Below are 25,438 nucleotides of genomic sequence, written 5' to 3' on the forward strand. Positions count from 1 at the left end.
GCCCTGTGAGAACTTTATATGTGAACTTAAAACATGCCTAATCAGCTGCGTCTCCAGGAAGAGCGATGTCCCCATTTGACCTTAGCACAAACCCACTAGCCTTACAAATTTCCATCTCCACCTCTGTTCCCCCAGCTACCATCAATACTCATGATACCACACATAATGCGTCATTCTGCTTCATTGTGTTGTCTCTGAGACATTCAGATGTACTGAAGTAATAAAGACTGAGGACAAGGACTCAAGAACAAACAGGTTTGATTCACCGCAGCTTCTTTGCCCACAGCCAAGGAACGTCAGAACAGGAAAGTAATCAAAAATACTGACATAAAACTAAAACTAAAACATCACAGTTACCACATTAAGTGGTCATTAGCTATTTTTTTTTTACTAGTTTTTCCCCCCTCTGTTTCAGAAGTGATCTCAACAACGTCTCACACTGCTCATTTTGCCCACATAACAAAGTTCAAAACCTTTTTATTTTATTTATTTATTTATTTATTTGTGGTATGAAAAAAGTTCAGTTTATATTTTAAGAAGCCAAGATAAACAATGAGCTTCACACAAGGGTTACATGATAACTAAGGGTTTCCTGTCTTCTAAATAATCTACTGCAACACTAAGAGTCTGGTGTCATCAGGGTGGCCTGATTACAAAAAAACATGTCGATTTTATAACTGACATCTTGCTGGCATAAAACTGAGCAGTAATGTACATCATGTCCTTCATACAAAGTTTCCCAGATGTGTTTAACCAGAGCCTTTTCTCAAAACAGAAAACAGAAGCCCTACCTTCTTAATACTGACATAGTTTGAGAACACATCAAAAACAAAGTTTGGCCGATCTGTCATAATGATTTAGTTAAAGGTTACAGTTTATAACTGTCAAAACAGCACTTTTCTCTTGTTCTGGCATAAATACAAAGTTCTGTAATAAAACTCTAGATGGCGCAGGCAAATAGGTCCTTAACTCAAACGCTTTAGAGCACAGCTGATTGGTTCCTGCTGTATCATTCAATAGACAATGAGTCTGCATGCTCAACCTTCAATTTTCATTCCATTCCATTGTTTTGTTTTGTTTTTTGTCACAAACTTCTAATGTCTTTACATAGCACATGAAAAAGAAAACATTGCAAGTTATGTATTCATGCATAGGCCATAAAAGCTACATTACGGTGTTTGACTCACCCACATAATCTTTCATTAACTGTGATGAGGGAATGCATGTGGGAACTGTATAATGCCATCTACATTCAGAGTCTTATATGAACACCATTCATCCAGCAGTTTGGGGAATGTGAAACCTATTAGACTCATTCACAAGCAGAACTTCTCCATTTTTCTGAATGAACCCACTCAGATTATAGAGCCAAACTAAATAAATGATGGTGTGTGTGTGTGTGTGCGTGCGTGCGTGCGTGCGTGCGTGTGTGTGTGTGTGCGTGCGTGTGTGTGTGTGTGTGTGTGTGTGTGTGTGTGTGTGTGTGTGTGTGTGTGTGTGTGTGTGTGTGTGTGTGTGTGTGTGTGTGTGACAACTCACACAATGAGTTTACAGAGCCTTCTACTTGTACATGCAAGGAGCCTCTGTGGTAAACTTTCATTTGACCATATAAGAGATATAATATGATATAATATAATATAATATAATATAATATAATATAATATAATATAATATAATATAATATAATATAATATGGCATCACATTAATGATTGACACATTGATTAATCAACATTATAAACACACCAGTGTTATTACCAGTGACAGCAGAGCAACAAAATAATTCTTTGCAAGTATCAACATTAGACTGATCAGAGTTCCGTAGGGGTCTTGGCACAAGCTCCTGCCACCCAACAGACCTGATAGCTTGGCCCTAAATGGCACATAAATAGCCACATACTGGATTATACTATAACTTAAATGGAACGAGAGCACACCACACTGATTCACTAATGCTAATTGATCATTAGAATAAGACAGCAGGCATATTCCTGGAACTGCTGAACAATCGTTGGATGACCCATCAACAAACCAATCCTGCATCCCGCACTAACAGCCGTTCACCATGTCCGCAGCTTTTGTGCTGGTCATTAGTGTTAATGCAGTGAAGATAATCATATGAGCCATTCTCTTGCAACATACTGAAAAAGCTTACCAAAATATGAATCCCGAAAACTCTTTCGCCTTAAGAATGAACCTTGTGCTGTTCAAGTTTTCACCGGCTCCCTATAGCATTAAACCTGATCTCATGCCAAAACGTAACCATGTTACGACTACAAGGTGGCATTTTCGTATTGATATAAAACGAGTAAATTTGTCGGAAACAGCTAGGTTGCACAAAACACTTTGAATGAGATCTACAATTTAGCAAACAATTTAAAATAGTTTGATGGAGATTTCATACACATAGTTTTGGTACCTGCACAATATGGTTACTATTCTGATTATAGATAGCTTTTAGTCATTATGTTATTATAGTTTAAGAATACCTGGAAGTATAATTCACCATCAAACATTAAATGGATTTTTTGAAAAGGTTTTTTGAACATTAACTGAAGATACTGTACGGATGTTTTTGGGATGCTGCTGTTGGTGACCCCATCTGGTTGCTTAATCAACAAGATCAGAAGCTGAGCCTAAGGGCTCTCTTTCTGTCCTTATAGGACAACAAAACAATCCTCAGCTCTCATTGTGCAAGATCTAAGCAAATATATGACATAACATGAACCTAGGTTTCGGTTTGAATCAATTTGGAAAAGTTGCTAAGGGATCAAGGAATAGATACAGTAGATAGAACAGCCATGTCCACATGTTGCATCAGTAAGCCATAACTAAATCACATGTAATCCTCAAATTAATTTTTCATCTGGTATCACAGCTACCCTATATAATAATAACTCAAAATATAATTCACCAGCTGACTATTTACTTATGCTTCAAAGATATACCTTTAACAAATTCAGCAGTTATACAGCTACTGATCTAGTTACACTTGCAAACTCAAGAACAAACTTGAGAAAGTTGAGAAACTCACCTGTTTTGTTTGTCTGCAGCCTGTGCTCTTGAAAAGTGAGAAAACATCAGTGAATGTTAGTGAACAGTAAGAGAGCTAAGTTTTCTTCCAGTGAATTTTTAGACCCCCATTTCTACTTTCACGTGGGTCTCCAGGCAAACATAAAGCTATTTTGAGAGGGAGTGCCAGAAATACACACCAATCAACTATGTGTGCGTGCGCATATGTGCGTGTGTGCGATTTGGCCAAAGACTAGTTCTGAATTTGCCAGGCAACAAACACTTGGTTTTAACAAGTAATGGATTGCTCACTAAAAATACATATGTATTTGCATATTCAGAATGTTTTCCAATTATGTGCCAGCGTGTTCCCTTTACATCAGCAAGACATGGATCCAATATACAAAGCTCCTGTTGGAAAATCTCATTATTAAACTAAAATGCTATTTGTTTGCACATAGTCAAGATTGATTCCTTTGATTCCTTGATTCCAACACATTCTCACCCCAAGGCGTCACCTTTGACCATGAGAATGGGCTGTTGATTCCCTTAACTCCTAATTGCCATGTAATTGTTTTATAGATGGAGGTGGTAAACATTGAAGTGGTTAACATTATGACCAATATGCATTACCTAGGCCTACATAAAAAAAATCCCAACAATCTCTTTTGCAATATCTGACAGCATTTCAGTTCACAGCTGTTCACAGCTATCCGCTCATCTTAAATTTTAAAGCTTTCTATTCTTGACAGACGAAATAAATGGCTCCATCAAAGCTACTGTGTGAAATCCCTACACCTGTTATTCTGGTTAAGATTAAACATTTCCCATAAACCTCCTCCAAACTATTTATTAGTTTGTCTGTTATAGCTGTAGTTTCCCCAGCAGCAGCTGCAATGCATATCCTGATTGACAGTAAAAGAGGACGAATAATTGCCTATTTTTAGGTTTCTTGGAACACATTCAAATGAGCGTTTAATATCATTCATATAAACTGTGTGAAATAATGTGCTTTATATCCATGGGACTCGCATGTGATAGGCTATCTGTCACTTTAGCAATCGCGTCCTGCTTCATACCACTGCAATGTTAAAAAACATAAATGTTTGCACTCATCCATAAACATTATTAGATCCATCAGCTTGACAGGATCCCATCATTTAGCTCATCACGTGTCTACGCCTTTGTTGTTGTTGGAAACTGCGCCCTCTTGTGGTGAAAAAAACCTAAATATTTGTGCCTTAAAGGTTGTATCAGTGATTTCAGGCCCAAACAAAAATTATCACATTCATCTAATCTTATTTCATGCTGTCAAAAAACGCGTCTCTGTAGGCAGCCTAGGCTCTGAGATCTGCACACAAAAACAAAAGGGAACAACCACCACTCAAAATCAAAATAAACAGTGTTAACCAATCACTGACAGGGGCGGGTGTTGTTTGTTGAAGAATAAGCCAGCAGATATCAACGGACCAGATAGATTTAACATGGAAGAGGCAATCCCCAAGAAGAGAAGGAGGATTAGGGCGAGGGAATACCGTCGTTTTTCGTCAAAGAAACTAATAATACTCGGGAAGGCTTTTGAACGGTGGAGGGAACTCAAAGAATTGAACATATTCAACACATTCTCACCCCAAGGCGTCACCTTTTGACCATGCTTCAATATTCGACGCTTCCTACGGCGATCCTACGGCGTCATCTATCTGATGCTAAAGGAAAAGCGTCAAGCCTTGTTTATACTCGACGCGTCCGCAAGAGCCAACCACCAACCACTCGGTGAGTTGCACAGTTTTGAAAATGAACGTTAAGGGTTGTTTTATGGACATGTTTGTGCATGCCCATAGACAGCCAGTCTAAAGCTGTCACAGGCGATTCTAAAAAAGTCAAAAAGTCGAGACAGGACCCATTGCCAAAATTTCTAAGTCCACTACTATATTTCATTCAAAACAAACTACAAAATAGACTCAAGGTGTTAAATACCGGAATTATCCTTTAACTAAGACTTTTTTTACATTGTTTTGTGTCTTGATTCTGTTCTTTGAACTTTTAATGAATCTTTCGGTGAACTCGTTAACAACCGTTCCAGTGCCATACACACTGTGCGATACACACACACTTGACTTCCATCAACTGTCTCTTCCATACACATCATCTGTTACGTCATACACGCAGACATAACTAATCATCATTCTATTACACTTTTATACATAAAATTGTCACATAGCAGATCTATTTAACTGAATTGCAAAAACTTAAAGGTGATTAAAAATTATGATCAATTGCAGCATCAAAAATCATATTATGTATTTCCTTATATATTCATTGGTTAAAATGTGTTTTTAAAAGTTCATATTAAACAATCAAAGAAGCATTTAACCACAAAATAAAACTAGATATTGACTAAACTAATTATCTGGTGTCTCAGTGTGAACAAGTGAAGAAGAGGTATACTACTTCTTCTGAGTTATGATGTGCATTTTAATAGTTCTAGTGCTTGACTTTATTCTTTTCCACATGTAAAACAATACTGGGCTGATCTGATGTAACCTCTGCCCTTGGGTTTCCAGTAGAGAAGTTGAGATCCTGTCCTCCGGTAAGCTTGGAGGAATATTTTCTCATTATGAAAATTGTGAGATGAATAAAAATGTACCATTATGCTGGGTTAGATAAAACACATCTTCAGGAAATGTCAGAGTGGCAATGCTAACTTCTAAAGGAGGTGCAGAGATCAACAACTGAAATCACACTTCAAGGAACTGATCAATTACATTTGTGAAGCCTGCCTGACTCGAAGGAGACTGTGTTTGGGTAAATGTCGTCATGTTATTTCACATAAATAATGAACCAACAGTTCTGTGTGGATGGTAGTTAGGATTCAAAACCAAAACTCTGGATCATAAATAATTCACTCTTAATCATGTCTGTTCTCAGGACTTTGAAAATATCGTTTACTGTATGCATTGCATGTACTCTTTAAAGCTCCTTCCTTTATGCGAACCCAGGGTGCATATCTATCAGACCTATCTCTCTTTAATCTTATATTTTTATAAGCTCTTCTGTTTTGAGCAGCTATTACTTAAATTTAAAGTAAGTCACTCTTTCTGCCATTCATAATACAGATTCCCAAATTTTAGATTCAGCCATGATGTTAATCACATGGTAAGCACGGCCTTACGCTTGTGAAAACAGAATGTTTGTGAATGTTATATACTGCTTTTAAGTTAAACAAATTAACACAAAGCTAATATTTAGTTACTTGCCTTTAGACACAATATTCCCAGTTCCTTCACGTTGCCAATAATATTTCATAGTATAAAAATAAATATAATTTTATGAAGTATGTATTCATTTCAATAATTATACTTTCATTTCATATGAATTGAAGTATATAATTAGACCAAACCATTGATGTGATTTAAAGTCAAGTGTAACCACTGGCTCACGATGCTAAAAGTGATATGTGACCGGCGACACTTGATTGGTTATAAAACACTTGATTCTTGTGTACAGAAGCTTTGTGGAATTAGATGGGGCAGCAGTTTCTCTGGATCTTTTATTCCTTCTCTCCCTGATTCAAAACAAAAATAAGCAGCCTATTTAGAGTGAATCACCTTTGTTTTCTCTATTATTTGGTACAATGCAAAAGGGCGAAAAGGAGCATGAAACAAATTGAGTTATGAAAAATTACAAGGATAGACAATAGACAAGGAAATAACGGATGATAGACAAGGAAATAATGCAACAGAGAAAACATACCTGATACAAAACACAAATAAGCAGCCTCTATTGAATGAATCACCCTAATGTTCTGTAAAATTAATATGACGTACACTTCATGCATGTGTACATTTAGCAGAAGACATATAACTCAAAAAGGGTAAAATGACACATAATCACACAGGTAAGTAAAATAACTTAGGAGTGAAAATATAGACATAAAGGCGATAATTACAATAAATATTAGATAAGATTATCAGAAAGTCAAAAGAAACCTATACCTCTCCAATTCGATACTAAAGGGAAAAGGAGGAGACAGAACAGGAAGTTACAGTATGTTGATTCATGACATCACAACAATTAATTGGGAAAGCACTCATTTCAAACAGGCAGCTACATCAGGTAAATGGACAATATTGTGTGAATTCTAAACAATACATTTATTTAACAGTATAATTTTTAAACTTTCTACTCAAGCATTAATGGACTCTTGGCCTCCATTTCCATCAGTCAGCTCTGCTTTAAAGGAGAGTTCACTTTAATACTGAAATCAGTCTCACCCTCAAGTCATGGGTGTATATGACTTTCTTCTTTCAGACGAATACAATCGGAGTTATATTAATAAACACCCTCCTACTGGACGCTTCCGAGTTTTATAATGGCAGTGGATTGCAACCATCAGATTGAAGCTCAAAGAATTGCATCCATCCATCATAAAAGTGCTCCACACAACTCCAGGGGGTTAATAAAGGCCTTCTGAAGCAAAACGATGAGTTTGTGTAAGAAAAATATTAATCTTTAAAACTTTACAAAGTAAAATAACTAGAGAAACAAACAAATATATATGACTTTTGCTGATATTTACACTACGCCATGATGCAGATGCACATACTTCCGAAGTTGCGCATTATGCAAGTAGACTGTGTTTGGCCAGCCGCCATTTTGATTCCAGAACAAGGCTGTGAGGGATAGAGCGTTTATGGCATACTGCTGTGTACCGGGATGTGTTATTCAGATTGAGCTTCATATTTCCACAGGAAAAATAGACGCGATATTGGGCCTAATTTTCAGGAAAAATTGCTGCATTGTATATATTAGTTCTGCATTATTAGCCTGTTGGCTAAATGTTAATTTCTATGTTGTTAGCAAGTTGTACTGTACCACAATAATAGATTGCTAGTTACATGATATTTTAAAACAACAACTAAGTGCTAATATATCCTATTCATATAGATTACAAAGAACACAATAGTGTGTACCAAACATTCCACTAACTTACTTATTTCAATACAGCCTGCTTCATTTCTCTTCACAGTAAACCACAGGTATCACATATATCAAATACTACACTTAACTGTTTTTGAATTGGCTAATATTGTCATCACATATACAATTAACATACGTTCAGCATAATTTTACTGTCATTTCACTGTCACCTCGCTAAGCTAACCGCACAAGAAAGCCAAAAAAAGTAGATTTTACCTTCAACATTGTGAATATCAATCCAATTGCTGTATCCCTTTAGGAGGATGGACCTAAGTATTTCTGAGTCTTTGTCCACCCACGACTCCACTAGGTTGATTGTAAGAGGAGGAAGAAATGTTTGATAGCTAGTCCACATGGCCATGTCCGGTTGTTGATATTTCCTGTTTCCCCTCACAGCCTAGTTCTGGAATCAAAATGGCGGCTGGCTGAAAAAAGTGTAATATTTTTCTTGAGCTTTTTTTTTTGCTGGTTACAATCCACTGCTATTATAAAGCTTGAGCGTCAGGGTGTTTATTAATATAACTCAGATTGTATTTATCTGAAAGAGTCATATACACCTAGGATGGCTTTAGGGTGAGTAAATCATGGGCTAATTTAAATTTTAAAGTGAACTACTCCTTAATGTGACTGCTATAATTGAACCTTGGGGCTTGGCCCAAAATTAGGGCATTACTTTCACTTATTCCTGGGGAGCAGCAGCAGGAATGAGAGAAAGAGACCAAACTGAATGTTAATCTGCACAAACATTCACAATATTTATTTAAGCTACTGTCAAAACGAAGGTCCCTCCTGACAGCTTTTGTGCTGTATTCATGTTTCTCTTGGACCACAAAATCATTTTTCCATTTTGTGTTATGCATGTTTTATTTTATTGTCACTCATAAAGTTTTCTGGCCTGACTCGTCGCTGGCCTTGTTAAAACTTCATCCTCGCTGCCCACTGACGTAAATGGAGCTGCAATGCCAACTGAGATTTGTATGTGAAGGAGGACGCAGACAACTACAAAAACATACTCCTGTCTACGCACGTCTCCTTTACATGAATATCCATGCATGTCAAGTACACGTCATGTTGATTGCGCAGGAGAGTTACAGTGCAGGTGCATGGTGATGAAACTGCCATTTTGGTTACTTTAGAAACTGTACAAACACTGTTATGTTTTGTTCACATTAATGGTTAATAGGGAATCAAATGACCTGATACACCCCACATAGAGGATTGCTTAGAACTGGAAAAGCAGCCAATAAAAGCAAAACATCTCTGCTATTATTTGCACCTTTTATTTTAGGAGGAAACATAAAATTAGAGTTTGATGATGCATAGAAGTTTTAAACTGGAGGGTAAGTACAAGATTTAACATTTTTGGGTGAACTTTACTTTTAAAGGTATGATGTATGCATTTGCAAGCAAAATTTTAGAAAAGTATCAAAACATCTGGCAAAATGTTACAGAAGTCAATAAGGAAACACATTTGCTCTGGGTTATAGGGATAAGGATTGGTAATACCTTAAATTACGTAGATTCCATCAATGTGCCTCAAGTACTGAGAAGACCAGAGGGCAGGTTCTATAAAGAATAAATTGGAGAAAATGAAATGTTCTTGATAGAGCAGAATTTCACTCCATTACATTCACTTATGAGGATGGCTCAGAATTGTCTTGTTAGAAGGACCAGTACTCAAACAAGAGCTTTTTTTGTTGTGGACACTCAGTGGAAGAATGAGCCCAGTCCACTTTTTTAAGCCACACTATGCAGGATTTCCGTTTTTGTCAAACTGTGACCCCTAGAGTCGCTGTGGAGTACTTGTACTGTCGTAAATACAGTAGCACTCTCGCAGAGATGTCTCTGCACTCACAGCCTGATCCCCTCCCCTGTATACCGGTACCTGTTCAGTATGATGTAAGCTGTAAAGAGTGGAAATGAGGTGTGGCCCCTTTAAGAGCTGCACCCTGTTGAACTGTCGGCAGTCCGTATTGTATGCACCTTGAACACCACATGTATACGGCGCCGGGTTATTACTGTTTGATGCTCATTTTAGCAGATCTTTCTTGCCGTAAACCAATTCATTACATTGCGAGAACTGATATTACGCGACACTTCCTGATGCTGCAGCTGGCGGCCCGCCGGCTTAAAGTTGCAAGTGTTTTTCCGCTGACAGGCAACAGGGGGGACGAGACGCCCAATATTCAACCTGAAAATAGTCATATAACCATTGGAATAACTCTGAAGCTATTCAGTTAAGGTATAAAAAAACTGCAGTGCTGCTTTTACATAATGACCCGGGCCATTCGTCGTTATGATCTATATTTGTAAAATATATATATATATATATATTAAAATTAAAATAATTATAAAATTCATTTTCAACATCTGATCTTTGAACTTTTGTAGGAGGCCATCATTATTGTTACGAACTGCTCTGAGGCTTGTAGATGAAGATCCAAATGCAGCTTTATTTAAGATTAGTCGTACAGGCAGGGTCAAGAATTAGCAGACAGGACAATGGAGGAAACACAGTGGGAATCCAGGAAACAGGCAGAGGTCAGGGCAGGCAGCAATAATCAAAATCCAAAAAACAATCCAAAGTCAAAAACCAAACACGGAAAACCGCTCAGAAATGCAGTGTAACACTTAAACAAGACTTCGCAAACACTGAACGTGACGCAAGGTATATATAGACACACTAACAGGATGAGACACAGGTGAATGCAATCAGTGAATGAGGTACAGGTGAATGTGATCAGTGATGATGAGTCCGGGCAGTGAGTTCTGGGAAATGTAGTTGTGAGGGAAACATGAACATCTGGTGTGGAGTGCCCTCTGGTGACTCTCAAGGGCACTCCACCTGGTGACCGTTACAATTATAACTTATGAACTATTTTTTGGAAAATTGGTTAAAACTTGAAAGTCTGGAAAGTTATAAAACAATGTCATAGTTTAAAATAATATTAAAAACTTTTTTATTTTATTTTTTTTATTTCTCAAGTTCCAAATCACAGTAAATGTGTATCCCAAAGATTATATTTTATGCATGAGGCATAGATTTTTCGGTCTTTGAGTTTTTATTTATTTATTATTATTATTATAAAATATGCATGAAAAGGTAAAAACTCTAAATAGCACATTAAGATGTACTATTATTCTATTCTATTCTAAAATAAACTCACCATGGTGCCATGTGACCAAACATGTGCTAATATTTCCATCACTTCCTTTTTGCCCAAAATTGCGAAGCACAAGGTAAATGCAATTTTTATTAGTGAAAGGGGATGTCATATCACATAACTAAATTACATTTTATTGGCTAAACATTATTATTATTAATCTTTTTTTATGCATTTTATTTAGTTTAATTTATACATGAAGATGCAGCAAGGAGAGTTAAAGATTCTGGGAAATAGAAGATAAACACAGTTTTGCTGCCATCTTGTGGGCACTATATCTAATCAAAGCTGAGGGGATTCTCAGGGGTCAAAGGTCAGGCTGCCATGGGTTAATAGGGCAGAGAGCAATCTGCGTTAAAGAACAAAGTCAATAGTGTCAAGCAAATATTACATCTTTACTCCCTTTCTTTGTAAAAGCCAGTGTGCTTTATAGCAGATCCCTCAGCAATAATTAGCATCAAACTTTATCCTTTTCCTTTTTTTGTTACATTCTTACCTTCATCCCAACAAATTGTGGTAATTAAAAACCCTCACATGCCAAAGATGTGGGCGGGACAACCCGAATGAATCAGCCAAAGAAAGGGGATGATGACTCAGTGTGGGATTAGTCAGTCCTTTCATTGCATTCTTTACTGCTAATGTTGTGCACTATAAACTTTTAGCCATTTTGTAATATGATTCACGCCTTGCTGTTTTTTAAGAGTGAAGACATACCACTTTTTATATGTTCATGACTTTTGAAAGTTAGTCATTGTATTTGCATGAAAAGCATAAATTGAAGTTAAACTTTTTCCGGATCCCATTAGAATGATGATGCTTATGCAATCTTAAAGGTATAGTTCACCCAAAAATGAAAATTCTCACTCATGTTCTTCCAAACCTGTATGCATTTCTTTCTTCACAACACAAAAGAAGATATTCTGAAGCTTAGTAACCAAACTACATTGGAACATATTGATTATCATAGTAAAAAAAAAAATATGTTTTGACAAACTCAGTTTTTGAGTGACATGGGGGTGAGTAAATGAAGACAGAACTTTCACATTTGGATGAACTATCACTTTAATTCCCCTGTACTTTTAACAACAAGCTTTTACCTTTCAAAAAAATCACACTAACCTTATTTTTTCCCATTTATTTGTGCAATGCACATTATCATATGTACAGCTCCATATGGAGAAAATAAAAACAGAAAAAAGACACAGAAAACAAATGCATGTCACAATAATACTGATACAGCAAACAAACACAGAGCTGCATCCAAACCATATCACTTCCTTACAGAGAAACAGCATTATTGAACACCACACATTCACTATTGTATACAGAGGTTAGCTTCCGAACATTATATCCTAAGATTGAAGATAAACGGCTCAGTCCACATAGGGTGGTGGGAAAGTTCCATCTTTATTCAATTCCTGCTAATTTGTTGTCTTTGTCCATTGTGTGCATTCAAGTCTTTAGTGCCAGACTGTGTCAAGAGGAGGGTAACTGATGGCAAAATGTAAGAGAAGACTGCTTCAAATAACCGGTAAAGTTTCAGTACATCACAGCATGATAGCGAAAAGAGGAAGGCAAAGCATGAACGAGATGTACAGCAAGTACTGCAAGTTACGTAAGTGTGTTCTGGATTTACCTAATGCCATTCAAGTGCAAATATACTGAGAAGAGAAAGGGCAGATTAGTGGCTGTACACTCTAGAAACTTCTTCTGGACCACTTGCCACTTACAGTCAAACATGCAGTACATTATGAGGATACCGAGATATGCTAAAAGCTGGATTTTAAAGATGTATCCACTTATGTTGCTTAATGGCATTTATGATTTCATATGTCAAAATAGTAATGGTCCACATGATATGTTCAGTTGGTTTAAAAGACACCTATGATAAAAAAATAAAAAAAAATGGGATTTGAACACTCACATTTCTCAGTCAAAAGGCTTTGTTTCATTATCAAGCATTAATCCATTAGAAACTTAGAGCGGATTTTAATACATTTAGTACTAAGACAAAAAGTACTAAGTATGACTTGTTCTTTAGGGCACTATTAACCAGTTAAAGATATCAGGTTAACATAAATTGTGTTAAAGACACCCTTAATGGTCAATGTACAGATATAGCTCGAAACAAGCCATGTACTTGGAGGTACATATTTTTTCTATGGAATAACTACATGAATAAAGATTTTCCTTGGACATATGTATGTTGTAAACAGTATGTTATTATAGTGCAACATATACAGACAGATCAATATTCAGTAGAAAACAACATAAGAATAAACTGCTAGTTAAATCTACTGCATTTCACAGATCAAGTTTGAGAAAACCTCCCATTTCCTGTAAAGTCTCTCATATTTATTGTGCTTTTGCCTCCCAGCACAGCGTCTCTTAGCTTCATGTTTTACCACACAAGATCTTTCAATTTTTGCAGTTTTTTGTCTGAGTGTTTTTTCATTTGAGCATACCTTTCTAAACATCTAGCCCCTGACTGTCCGGGAAACCAGTCTTCGCTCACTTTATCGAGACCCACTTTTATTTTCACACATTTCATAGTCTTGCAAAGCCAATAAATAAATAAACACCCCTCACACATAGTAGGATAGTCAATGTAATGGAAGAAATAGAAAAGGTCCTGCATACTGCTGTAGCATGCAAAACTTTACTAAATAACTCTCTATGAAGGATTTGGATCAAACTTTTTAAAATAGTTTTGCAAGCCGAGACAGTGTGTGGCTTGTATTGCAGAATTCTGACATATTTTTTCATCTGATTCCTCAGCACTAAACCTCTTTAATAAATCATAAACTCACCCGAAGACTCCTGAATACATTTTCCCCAACATTCTATGATGACCTGGTTGACTGATTATGTTCATATTTCACAGCTGTGTAATGACAAAGTCTGAACTTTGTTATGTAGGCAAGTCCAGGGATAGACACAAATAAGAGTTGTTGTTTCTTTTTAACAATGCTGAATGCTACTTTTTCCCAACAGCAGTCTTCTCATACAGCAGTTATGTTGGCCTAGTGCATGAACGATAGAGAGATACACACAACTACATACTGTAGATAAGCTCTGACGTCTCTATGAAGCAGGGTCCTGGAGGTGGGAGAGATAACAAAGGAGACTTTCAAGGACTTTTGGGTTGCAGGGCGTCTAATCTGGGCAGGAACTGCTGACTGGTTTTGAACATATACAGTAAGTCTTAGTACAGTGCTTTCTGTCCTTGGCTGTCAAATTCTGACCAGGCATCATTTAGTTCCATAAAAATCATCTTGGCATATTGTTCGTAGGGTTGTCCAGTAGCCTGCAGATAGGAAAAGAGAGAGGAAACATACACACATTGGGTCTGATTCATGAAACACGAGCAGAACGAATTTGTGTGTAAATCGTGTGTAAAGTGGTTCTGGCGTAAATTTCCGGATTCATTAAAATGTTTGTATTTTCCAAATGTTAGTTGGTACGCAAGCAATCTACACCTGCTCCCAGCCACGCGTAAATGGTGTGCATTAATAAGGCTGCATTCATTTGCCTTAAAGGGATAGTTCACTTTGAAATTCATTTTTGATATGTTTTAGTTTACCTCAAGGGCATCCAAGATGTAGGTGTCTTTGTTTCCACAGTATTTTCAATTTTGACATTTTTCACTCAAACCGTTGTTGTCTATCAGTCATACACTGGAGGCTAAGGGGGTCCACCAAAGAGCATGCACAGAGAAGTCAAAATTAAACATGATTTAATGACTCGCAAATGTAAGTACACATTGATGGCCTAAGACACGAAACGAGCGGTTTGTGTGAGAAAACGAACAGTATTTATATCGTTTTTACCGCTTGTAATCATAGCCATGACAAGATGATCTGACGGCACGGGCGCTTCGGTCTGCGCATGCGCCGGAAGTGATCGCTTGCGTGCTGACGTCACTCTTTGTTTATACAGAGATTTCGGAAGTTTTACCTTTCACTAAACATAGATATACGGGAAACCGAAATGGAAGACGATTTCGGTATATCTAAATATGTTTAGTAAAAGGTAAAACTTCCGAAATCTCTCCCTTCACGAGCGATCACTTCCGGCGTAACATTGAACTGATTCAGTTCGGTTCAGTTGGACATTGCACAACTGATTCAGATCACTTGGACGTCACTGTGATTACACGAGGTAAAAACGATATAAATACTGTTCGTTTTCTCACAAAAACCACTCGTTTCGTGTCTTAGGCCATAAATATGAACTTGCATTTACGAGTCATTAAATCATGTTTAATTTTGACTTCTCTGTGCATGCTTTTTGGTACACCCCCTTAGCCTCCAGTGTATGACTGATAGACAACAACGTTTTGACTGAAAAATGTCAAAATTGAAAATACTGTGGAAACAAAGACACCTATATCTTGGATGCCCTTGAGGTAAGCTAAAACATATCAAAAATTAATTTCAAAGTGAACTATAAAAAAAAAAATATATTTTATATAGTAGTTACATACGGTTTTTCTTTTTACTTTTATTATAAGAGCCAGTAATAGCAGATCTGGTGATCGATGGCAGTCCTTCTCCAGTTTGAAGATTCTTCATATCATTTATACAGTGTATAGTATATATATATATATATCCTTGTTAAAGCTGTTAGTCAAGAGCAGTGAGTTATTTCTCTTTGTCTTTTGTTCACATTTATGACACAGATAGTAGGTATAAGGCTTCTGACAGGCACTTTCAAGGATACAAATTGAAAAAAAAATATGTATGTGCATATTTATATGCAAAATACTCCTTTCTATAGCTATTTGAAAGGTCTGCAAGTATGCAAAATACTCCTTTCTATAGCTATTTTTCAAGTCAACTATGTGCTATGGTCATTAATTGGCTTTCCTGAGGTAAATGTAACGTTCTGTGACATAGTTGTTCTCTTGCTGTTTTATTAATCTCTTTCCATGGTTGAAAAGCACTGATTGATTAATATTATTTATGAGGCATATACCGTTTGATAAGTTACTGTATCTTATCTTTAAATAAAAAGTAACAGATGATCGGTTTACTTGAACTGAGGCGCTAAAGCTATCTGTCATGTCATATTTTCTAGCGGCAAAACGGTATTGTCTGAATTTCGTAATAAAATGGACAGAACCTGAGAGCTGAGAATTTTAAATGTCAATTACATCAGCTTATAGACAAACAAAACAATGCAGAAGGCTACGTGTAGCCTATCATTCTAAATGTCTCACCTCAGCAGTCAGGCGCGCCCTGCTGACATCTTCACTAAAGTCCAGCAAATAATTCATTTATTTTAACACATTTGGTGGCATCTGCCTCAAGTTGTCGTTGTCTTGTCGTTTTTTCTCTCTCAACTTCTCGGCCGCCCTTTACATTTAGAGATGTTATACTTTAAAATGTAACGTTGTATTTACCGTTGCACATCATCACATCACATCACTGCAGTTGTTGAAAAGCGGCCGTTTTTCAAGTCTAGAACTTGATTCCGATTGGCCAATGTAAGACAGTCAGACCTGTCAGTCTCGCAGCTCGCGTCAGCTTCATGAGAGAGACACATAAGCCCGGAATTGGACAATATAACAATACACTTACGATAGAATACATTTACAATTAATAATGATTTAAAAACAAAATACATAACGCGCCGGGCCGCCGGCCCAACCAGACCGCGGCCCACCGGGATTCTCCCGGTAGTCCCGATGGCCAGTACATGCCTGTGCATGGAGCATTAAGCTTATTGTAACGTTGCAGTGGGAGTTTACATGAGTTTCCAGCATGTTGTGTGATGTTTTTTCTGGTGTGTGTAAAGTCTCAGTGTGGCCGTGTACCATGAGTGCTCGCTCTTGTAAAAAATGGTTGCAATCTGAAACATCACCGATAGAGGCCGCTAAAAAATACATACAGCATCTTTAAACTGTAATAACCCAAATGCAGCCTTGATAAGCAAAATAGACTTTCTAAAACATTTAAAAAGAACCCCAAACTTTTGAATGCTACTGCTGTGCTTTTAAGATTTCATACTAATCTCTTACCTTGTCAGGGTGTACTACCAGTACAGCTTTACGGTAGACCTTCTTCACCTGCTCTGGTGTAACAAGGTCAGCCATGCCTACAGGTTTCCAGCGGTTCTCCCCCTCCCAAAGCACCGTATGCATGGTGGACAGTAACGCTCTGATGTTCCTCTCCTTCCCCTCAATCCACTCCAGAATCTGACACAAATACACAGGTTTGCTGTTTACAAACATTACAGTGTGTGTGTGTGTGTGTGTGTGTGTGCAAACCAGAGGCAGAAAACCAGACTGGTGAGCTGGTCCACTACTGCAACAAACTTAAGTATCGAAGCTTTCCTTATTGTTTGTATTGTTTGTATACAACTGCTGACTCAATAAAACGTGATTTTAGTTGGATCTGTTTGTCTTTAATGTTGCAGTGTACTGTGTTATATGTATGAATATGTTAGGCTAGTAATGTAAGAGCCAATGTTAGCAGTGCAGCATCTACTGGACAGCCCGAATTTGCTTTTATATAAGTTATGTTACGCTTGTGTACATTACAGACACCACCACTATGGTACTAGCCTACTATACGAAACCACAGAAAACTGTCTTTTTTCTGCGTCCCGGTTGCGTGCGCAAGCAGTGATGAAGTTGCTAAGAAATCCATGTATAGCACCATTATATTACAAAATGATATTCTGATTCAGATTTGAAAGTCTTTTTATTTACAAAATAGGAGTATGTAAGGGACAATGTTCAGTCTGCTGATCATTTTCACAAACTAAACGGCAAACATATTTGACAATGACTGATGTATCACTGTGTGTGTGTGTGTTTTATTTTTTACCTTGAGTCTCTCTGGGTCCATTTCTTTTGCCATCTCCTCTTTTCTCATTTCTGCTATTGTTTTTGGCCCTTTCTTATCCTTTGAGCCAGCAAAGCCCTGGCCAGAGAGTAGGTCATCAAAGTTAGCAGCAGAAACCTTTGGTCTGGTTCCTGGAAGAAACAGAAAGACTTAAAGTAAATATTTAGAGATGCACAATATCTGTACCATATCGGCCATTCTGCAATATTAGAGATTTTTAATTCATCTGTATCATTAGATATTTATTTGTACAAGCTTATTTCCTCTCTATGTTTTAGATTACCTTTGTCACCATCAAAAACTCACATAAAGTTTTTAATTTAGTAAAAATAAAATTTCACTGTTAAATTAAACATTTAGCCAATCGCAAAAACTACAGATTTTTCATACTGTACATTATGTATGTATTATGTTGTGATGCATTTCAGTTCATTTGTAGTATTTAAAACAACTGGTTGTAGTTTTTAGTGTTTTATTTCACCTTTTTCAAAACAGTACAGAACTATAATATCAGCCATTTATCGGTTATTGGCTATAGACCATTTCACAAGATGTAAACAACACTGGTCAAGAAGCACTTCCTGTTTCATTTTTTTAACACTACATAAAAGCTGGGATAAAATACAACCAACAGAACATTTAAAACTGAATCAAAAAGTTAAACAAACATCTTTAAGATGTTTTCTTTACATGTGAAATAAAGAAAACAGTTACAAACTGAAACAGGAAGTGCTTCTGGACCAGTGTTGTTTACATCTTGTGAAATGGTCTATACCATAAATCAAATTATTGGCTTGTAATTGTCTCTTTGGCTGAATGTGGCGTACAAAGACGAAGATAAAAGTGAACAGACTTTATTAACAAAAAGAAAACTACACCAAACTGAACATAAGCCTTAAAGAGAACCAACAAATGAGAACTAAACCACAGGCATATATACTGAGTGAATAGTCGTGACAATAATAATGATGCATGCTTGAAATATTATAATTTTACAAGGAACACATCCGCATGAAGCACAACTACTGGAGCAGATTCTATGACGAATCACAAGGCAGTTTGTGTCCAGTTACTCACCCATGTTAGGCTGTGCTTTTGGTCCAGTGGCTCCTGGCGATGCTCCACCCATGCTGGAGAAGCTGACGTTGTAGTTGGGTCTGTTCTGTGGTGAAGTGTGGGGCATAGAGGGTCCTGGTGCTTTAGGTGGGGTCTGGTGTTGTGCACCCTGGGCTGGCGGCTGCCATTGAGCTCCACCTCCAGGCTGCCATGAAGGGAAGCCTGTGCTGGGATGCCAGCCTCCAGAGGCAGTGTGCTGAGGAGAGGGAGCAGGACGCTGAGGGGAACCCATGGGCGGAAATGCTCCTCCTGTACCAGTAGGTGTGGTGGGTTTGCTGGAGAATCCCGAACCACCTTGGAACGAACACAGATTTAGAAATTTAATCCATGATGAATTTATTAACATAGAGGGTTCATTCAAAATAACTTTATTACATGTACCTCCTCCCAGACTGGCTCCTAGGTTACCTAGATCTGCAAAAGGGTCCAGAGTGTTGGGTTTGGCCTGGTGGGTGGGAGTACCATGAACTGAGCTGGTTGGACTAGTGCTGGCGGACTTACTTCCCATCCCAAAACCTTTACCTGCTATGACACATCAGAATTTATAATTTAGTGTTCTTCACTGAAAGGATTATTTAAATTATCTGGTTTCAAGAAACATTTAGTTGTAAATTTTGCTAACATTTTAAACTAGTTTAAGCTAGGTAAATAAACTTCCATTTTTATATATATAAACAAAACACAATATTTGATTTTAAATAAAATGTATTTGTGTGAGTAAAGTATAATAACAACAGTTTTTTAGACTGACTTAGTCATACTCATATTCTAGTCAAAATCCGAGTCTGATACTGCTCCATAGGGCTTTGATTATGAGGCGTGTCTTAACCGAACCAGGAAAAAACAACTGCACTCAATTGGATAGACCTACAACCAATCAGAGCAACGCAGTGACTTGTGTTGAGCGACGCATAGTTGTCAACAGAACTCACGCAGGCTTTTCGTGTAACACGAAAAACATTTTTGAGAGAAATAGTAAAGATGAATGTATATACGAACTAGCGGTCCGTTTAGGATTAAATCTTGACAATAAAGCAAACAATTCTGCTCGCATTTGTCCGTCCCGTCTTTTCACAAGATGTACTGTAAACAACACTGGTCCAGAAACTGGTTTGTAACTGTTTTCTTTATTTCACATGTAAAGAAAAAATCTTAAAGATGTTTGTTTAACTTTTTGATTAAGTTTTAAATGTTCTGTTGGTTGTATTTTATCCCAGCTTTTATGTAGTGTTAAAAAACTGAAACAGGAAGTGCTTCTGGACCAGTGTTGTTTACATCTTGTGAAATGGTCTATAACACGGTTGCAGCGCGACTTGACAGATTTTAACAAATGGAGATCATCTGTCCATCATCGTATAAAGCCCACCCTGGCAATTTGATTGGCCCGACGATTTCTGAACAGATCAGAATTACTTCACAATGGATTGAGTCCAGAACGAACTTCCCGGACAAAAAATGTTGTGGGCGGGGTTCGGGCTGGCATCCAGGCAAACTACTTTTTTGTAATATTTTGAAAATTGGGTTAGGGTGCATGTAAAATTACAGTAGGTTAGATGTGTACTTGCACCCACACTATTTTCACTGTTCCAAAACAAATGAATATACAGTATACAAATCTGAACTACTGGCCAGATCAGGCAAGCTGCATCCAGCTCTACTGATTTAAAAAGGTCAGTCATATTATGTTTCACAAGAGATTAACATTTATGAGCTATATGAGCTCATCAAACCAGTCCAGATGGCAGGTCAGTCAGTAGTGAGTCATTTTGTTTATTTAGGTGTAATTTCAGAAGAGGCCACCAGATGTCCCTACGGCACATCTTGTGTGCTAAAAAAACAACTTACCTTCAGGTGCTGGTTTGCTCCATTCCCATGCTCCCGTAGAGTTCGGCTGTTGGATGTTGACAGAGGGAGTAGCGGGTGGCACAGGTGAACTGCGACCTGTGAAGGGATCATATTTAACTTGATGGCTCTCCATGTATCACTTACATATTAATTTACAATACAAAATACTAGAAAGACATACGGAAAATACAAATGTGAATGTAAACCTTCTATTTTTGACTAATTACAGGAAAATGACAACCTACAGTTAACAAGTTACAACAACATCTTAAACAAACACAGGTTAAATAATTAAGGTTAAATAATACATAATATAAATTAATACCATTCAAATGATTAATAAGATTGATGTTTTTGAAAGATGTCTGACTGTAATGAAGTGAAATGCAGCGAATACCTGTCACTGTTAAAATGACTAATTTAATACAATAAAAAAGACATTTCAATAGCTATCATTTATATGGGTACTCAATTTGTTTCCTGATTAGAAAAGGCAAAAAATATTTGGTTTCTTTATTCTAAATTATGAAAATATGTGAATTAATACTGGAGCTAAAAATATGTTTTCAAGCAACCTAATAGCTTAGCCTGCTAGCTTAGCATTAAACTAACTGATTAAGAAAAGCTCTTAGATTAGTTAAAACAAGTTATGGGATGGGATTCTGGGATATGATCTTCCATGGATGCTTGATTAAATAAACATTTTCAACATTATAATGCAGTATATTTCTCTCATTTTGAGTAAACGCAAGGCTCTGAGCAACAGAATTTAGCAATCAACAGTAAAGTGACATCATACAGTGCTACTTTTTCCAGCTCTCTATCAGTCACTTTTGACGTAACTTCAGGGAACGGGGGTTACATAAGTAACATAGATGTTCCAAATAAATATCAGCTTTTTTATGCTACGGTAATGCGGTTTTGATTGGAAACGGTGTTAAATTTTGTGGCTGTATTCGTATTGGTGTAAATCTGCTTTGCATATTCCAAGAAACATAATACAGGGTTTCAATTGTCCTTCATTGAGCACATGCTGCTATCGACCACACACATTATACTTAAAACAAATATTCAAGTTCAAGGGCCAATAATAATTCCTCTCTCTCCAAAACATCAAACATGCACTTTAAATAAGGAAATGAGGACTTAACACAAAAGAGCTTGGCTGGTTGTTATGGTGACGTTGCCCACACACTGGCAGTTCTCAGAGGCAAAGGCGCATGCCTTACCCATGCACATGTTCTGCATTGTAGGAGACGGAGATCGTGCAGCATGCAGGAAGGGGTCTGGCTGCCCCATATTACCTGGACCCAGGAACGCCCCCATGAAGTCCTGCGGCTTAGAGGCAGGTGCGGGCCCAGACCCGAACGGGTCAAAAGCTGAAGAATTAAAGAAAGGATTCAGTATTTTTGGATGAAATGGACATTTATAGAGACAGATAGTTCTGACTCTCACATCTGATTGGATACAACAAGTTAAAGGCAAAATTTAAAATTTAAAATTTAAAAATAGGCAAAATATGCACACCTTACATCAGTAAAATGGTATATTATTGAAAGAAATGGTCATGATGCTTTGAAACCATAAACAACGTATAGTTAAGAAATTATTGCAAATTTTAATAAATAAATAAAAATAACATAAATATGTTACAATTCAAAAGTTTGGGGTCAGTGAGATTTATTTGATAAAAAAAAATACAACAAAAACAGTAATATTGTGAAACATTATTAAAATTTAAAATAACGTTTTTTTTTTCAATATATTAGTTGTAATTTATATATATATATATAAATTACAACTAATATATTGAAAGAAACCGTTATTTTAAATTTTAATAATATTTCACAATATATATATATATATATATATATTCTTATTCCTGAGCAGGCAAAGCTGAATTTTTAGCAGCCATTACTATAGCTCTCTTTGATGAATAGAAAAGAACATTTAATTTATTTAAAATAAAATTCTTTTGAACCACTATAAATGTCTTTCCTGACACTTTTGATCAATTTAATGCATCCTCCCTTAATAAAATTTTTTTTTTTTTTTGAGGGGGGGGGGGGACTGCTATTAACTTAATAATGTATTATTAGTAGTAGTAGTAGTATTGTGTAATAATATGAATAAATAATAATATGAATAAAATAGCTTTTAATTGAATTAGTTTTTACTACATTTCTGCCATTTTATAAAAGCAATGTACCATGTTCCAGCCATTTTAAATAAATGAACGTTCTCTTAAACACTATGTCTTATATTGTTACTGAATTAATGTCATTCAAATGAATAATTTAGTCCTTTAAATTCCACACTATCAACCAAGATGCTGCGTCACTTCACTGACTCCTGACAAACATCTCAGCTAAATCAGTTCAACGGTCTTTTTTAAAACGCCATAAAACATACTTACTGCCACCAGATCGAGGTGATGGACAGGGTGAGGAGGAGGTTGCGGATCTCCGCGGGGTGGACTGCGCAGAAGTGGGGCCGCTGGCTGGCTGTGGTGTGGGCGGAGCTCCAAAAAGGTCCCCCAGCAGGTCTGTGGTGGTGCTGGTGGTCGGAGGTTGTGGGGAGGATGGAGGAAGCTTAGCTGCGTCACAGTCCAGCCCCAGCAGATCTACTTCCTCAGCTGCTGGAGAAGGGGCCGCCGCTGGCTGGGGCTCCGGCTTCTTAAGCGCTTTTAATTTCTCATTGCTCGTGTTGCTCTGCTGGCTAGAAAGGGAGAGCATCTCATCATCTGAGGGTTCACTCTCCTCATTTGGACCCACTCTGCCTCCGCAAGTCCCATGGCCCTGGGCAGGATCTAAGGGACAGACCGGAGAAATGGTTAGATGCAAAAAAACAAAACTTTGCCCATATGATTTGTGTGTTTACCCCAGGACACACCATGCCGACGATCAGCCGTCGGGCCGTTTTTGAGCTTCAGCCGACTTAGTTTTTCGGAAGGGTTCTGATTCTCTGAAACTCTGATTGCCCGTTCAGCTTGGTGAATGGGTCGGTGCACGAGAATAACAGAAAAACAGCGAGCAAAGAAGTCAAAACGTTACAGATAGAAGGCTGTTCTAATTTTACGTCATCTAACCTGAATGTTCCTGGTTGACTATTTTAATATTAACATGAGCGGAGTGGAATACAAAGTGATTAGCAGGATTGATATTCAAAACGGTAAGTACGCGCTGCTTTGTTCAGTTTGTGTATCTGCAGCCTGCATCATCGGTTTCCCTTTTTGAATGATGAATATAGACGAATATATCTGCAGAAATAGACAGTTGACTCATTTACATGCAGGCGGAGAACGCGCATAGCCTACTAGCTGACAGTCGACAGTAGTTCTCTCGGTATGTTCATGTGCAGCTTTTTTGCCCCGGCGCGAGGCGACAACACAGTCGGCTTTCATCGGCACTAGTTCTTCTATGACGTCGGTTTGGTGTGTCTCAGCCCAGTTTTATGTGAGAAGCATAACATTTCATTGTACTTCTCAAAGCCACTAAAATCACCTAGTTTTCAACTACCCATCAAATTGTCTAAATTCAATAATCAAGAACAAATCTATCAATTAACTATTTACTGTTGACTCCCACAAGCCTCCTACACTACATCTTACCTTCCAAGTCCAAGCCCTCCATTTCATCTTTTCAGCAGAAAATAAAGTATGTTAAACAGATGGTGTTTAGTTTAATGGTGCACAGACACTCACAGATTGCCAGGGAGAGACTGATGAGTTGACTTGTTTAAAAGGCTCACTGAGGGACAAACTAATGAACACTTAATGGTGATTAAACTCCACAGGGACACCGTGGAGTCATCTCTTGACACCGAAAGTCGCATCTTTACTTCAAAATAAAGAAAATTAGCACTGTGTGATATAGCTAATAAAATAAGTAAATGCAAATGGTGGACAAAATGCTGTTCTGTTGAACTTTCTACTCATGAAAGAATCCTGAAAAACATGTGGCAGTGTTTCCATAAAAGCAGCAAAACAGTTTTCAACAGTTAATAATAAGAAATGTTTCTTGAGCACCAAATAAGATTATTGAAATTAGTCTCCAAAGTCACATGATCCTTCAGAGATAGAGTAATAGCTGCTGAAAATTCAACTTTGCCATCACAAGAAGACATAATAATAAAACAGAAAAAAGGTTATTTTAAACTGTAACAATTTTTCACATTATTACTATTTTCACTGCATTATTGATCAAATAAATGCAGCCTTGGAGAGAGCATAAGAAACTTCAGTATATATATGATTTTCAAAATATATCTACATTTTTATGAACTTTTTATGCATCTTTTTCAATCATCAGACGCTGCCCTTTTTAACTTCATAGTTTTGAGTCACAAGGTACATGGCCAAATAATGGCCAGAAGAATTTCATTAAAACCATTATGACATTCACAATGGTGCTTTACATTTATATCATCAGAAAATTCATTATAACATATATTGTGAATAAAATATTACCCAA

General features: G+C 37.1%; 1 protein-coding gene across 7 annotated transcripts in view; it reads right to left on the reverse strand.

Moving 5' to 3' along the window:
• Positions 1 to 12,274: 12,274 nt before the first annotated feature.
• Positions 12,275 to 25,438, reverse strand: part of dnajc6 (DnaJ heat shock protein family (Hsp40) member C6) — a 48,127-nt gene continuing 34,963 nt past the window's right edge. For 4 of the 7 annotated variants that reach the window (XM_039691602.2, XM_039691600.2, XM_039691597.2 and 1 more), the window contains 8 exons: positions 23,383 to 23,775; positions 22,196 to 22,345; positions 20,967 to 21,062; positions 19,503 to 19,646; positions 19,083 to 19,415; positions 17,988 to 18,136; positions 17,177 to 17,353; positions 12,275 to 14,461 (listed from right to left, as the gene is read on the reverse strand). In XM_039691602.2, the coding sequence (XP_039547536.2) occupies positions 14,360 to 14,461; positions 17,177 to 17,353; positions 17,988 to 18,136; positions 19,083 to 19,415; positions 19,503 to 19,646; positions 20,967 to 21,062; positions 22,196 to 22,345; positions 23,383 to 23,775 (1,544 nt within the window). In that variant the 3' untranslated portion in view covers positions 12,275 to 14,359. The remainder of the gene's footprint in view (positions 14,462 to 17,176; positions 17,354 to 17,987; positions 18,137 to 19,082; positions 19,416 to 19,502; positions 19,647 to 20,966; positions 21,063 to 22,195; positions 22,346 to 23,382; positions 23,776 to 25,438) is intronic. The other 3 variants (XM_039691598.2, XM_089134202.1, XM_039691601.2) reach the window with 3 other exon arrangements.

This window comes from Pimephales promelas, chromosome 8 (assembly GCF_988280905.1).
Source record: "Pimephales promelas chromosome 8, fPimPro1.hap1.1, whole genome shotgun sequence".
Lineage (NCBI taxonomy): Eukaryota > Metazoa > Chordata > Actinopteri > Cypriniformes > Leuciscidae > Pimephales > Pimephales promelas.